Source organism: Lepidothrix coronata, unplaced genomic scaffold, assembly GCF_001604755.1.
Source record: "Lepidothrix coronata isolate B3197 unplaced genomic scaffold, Lepidothrix_coronata-1.0 Scaffold3021, whole genome shotgun sequence".
NCBI lineage: Eukaryota > Metazoa > Chordata > Aves > Passeriformes > Pipridae > Lepidothrix > Lepidothrix coronata.
The window spans coordinates 1-1,877 of record NW_016693201.1 but is presented as its reverse complement, the minus strand read 5'-3'; the positions used below and the strand labels follow the sequence as shown (position 1 = coordinate 1,877).

The 1,877-nt window shown below is 61.6% G+C and overlaps 1 protein-coding gene across 1 annotated transcript; it reads right to left on the bottom strand.

The window, feature by feature from the left end:
* Positions 1–7: 7 nt before the first annotated feature.
* LOC108491931 lies at positions 8–1,818 on the bottom strand. Its single transcript, XM_017803721.1, has 3 exons — positions 1,702–1,818; positions 621–860; positions 8–527 (listed from the first exon to the last, which is right to left on the bottom strand). Exons 2-3 carry the CDS (start codon positions 856–858, stop codon positions 148–150), a joined length of 618 nt encoding a protein of 205 aa, XP_017659210.1. The 5' UTR covers positions 859–860; positions 1,702–1,818; the 3' UTR covers positions 8–147.
* Positions 1,819–1,877: the final 59 nt, after the last annotated feature.

Sequence of the window (1,877 nt, the reverse complement as noted above, 5' to 3'; positions counted from 1 at the left end):
AAAAAAAAAAAAAAAAGCGTGCAGAAAAACTGCACTGCACGGCCAGAAATAAAATAAGATAAAATGCAAGCAGACCTAACAAATCAACACACCCGCCAGTCCACATTCCTGCTCAGCACTTTCCTTTTGGAAAAATAAAATCAGTTCTTAAGAAGGTGAGGAGCAGCGGCTATACCGAATGAGCCACATTCCCCACTGCGGATGCTTTATTCCAATCCCATTGTTCCACTTCTCCACTCCATTTCTCTTCCTTAAAAATAATCCACGATTTTTAACTTTGGGGGGGTGGTGGTAGGGAAGCACCGAGGCTCCCATTTTCCTCCAGTTTCCTCTTGCAAATCTTAACTTTTGCAGCCGGAGGAAAGGAGCGATTTTTATTATTTTCGTGATTTTTTTCCCCAACCCGGCAGCTGAAAGTGCATCTCGAAAGTGATGCATAACGCTCCTCGGAAACATCACGTCTGCTGCTGCACTTTCTTTGTCTGGGAGAAGCCGGCACTGGCCACCACCGCACGGCTGCAGCGTTCCTGGGAATGGCCAGTGTCGCATCTGAGCCGCCCGCCCGGCAGCGCGGAGGGGAGACCCGCGCCCCCACACCCCTTCGCATGCAAGGCACCCACCTTGTCTCCCCACTATCTCCGCGACATGTTCCGAGCTGGGCACCGGGACGCATTCAGTCATGTTCACGCTCTTTTTCCGAGGCTCGCTGTCGTAAATGGAGCCCGTCTCGTCGTTGTCCAGCCCCAGCAGGGAGAGCTGATCCAGGGCGATCTGAAGGGCTCTTTGGTCATCCAGGGTCTCTCCCCCGCCACCACCACCACCGCCGCCGCCGCCGCCGCCGCTCCCGTTCCTCTCCATGTCTGCAAAAAGCGAGCTGGGCATAGTCCCTGTGTGTGGTGCACCCTCCGCCTGCGCTCGGCTCAGTAGTAAGAGATCAGACACAAAGGAGAACCCAAGGCAGATGGCCAGCAGGAGAGAAGGGAAGGGAGGGTGGGCAACTGCTGCAGACCGGGGAATTGTTGCCTTTTGCTTGTATATTTTGTATCTTTTTTGCTTTTTTTTTTTCCTCCTCTCAGTGCAATCCGGTTTATAAGATGTTCTCAGGACCCCCCCCAACGACTCCCCCCCCGGAGGTTTTTTTCGGTTGGCTTTTTCTTTTTTTTTCTCCTTTTTTTTTTTTTTTTTTTGTCGGCTGGGGGGTGGGGTGGGGGGGGGTGGGAAGAGGATAAGCGAGAGGAGCTCCGATGGCTTCCCCCCCTCGAGTTCCTCGCCGGCCACAATGCCAAGCGGCGGCAGCGTTTCTTTAAGGAGCCCCTCCCAGGCTCCACTCCACTCACTCAGCGATTTTTTTTTTTTTTCCCCTGCTCTCCCCTCCTCTGTCTGAGGCTCTGCTGCAGCCAGACGGCTCTGGAGAGGCGGGCGGGCGCGGGGCGGGGAGCGGGGGCCGCGCCGGCCGCCGCAGCGTCAGCGCCGCTCGCTCTGTCAGCCCCGCGCCGCCGCCGCCGCGCGCCGCGATTGGCCGGGGCGGCGCCGAGGGGCCGGCGCTGCCCCCCCGGCCCGGCCCGGCCCGGCCCGGCTCTTTGTTGTCGGGCTGCCCAACAATGCCGGGCCCCCCGGCCCCGCCGGCCGCTGCTCCCCCCTCTCCGCCGCGCCTCCTCCCCCCGCCCCCCCACCCCCCCGAGCGCCCGCCGCCAGCCCCACCTGAGCGCTCGGCGGAGGGGGCTGCGCTTGGGGTGGGGTGGGGGGGAAGGGTGCCCTTTGTGCGCCTCCCGCCGGGCTCGGGAGGAGCAGCAGCGCCACCGGCGGCACCGCAGGGCCCCCCCCCGGCCGCGGCCCCGACCCCGCACCAGCAGCGCCGCCGCCGCCGCCGCCCCTTC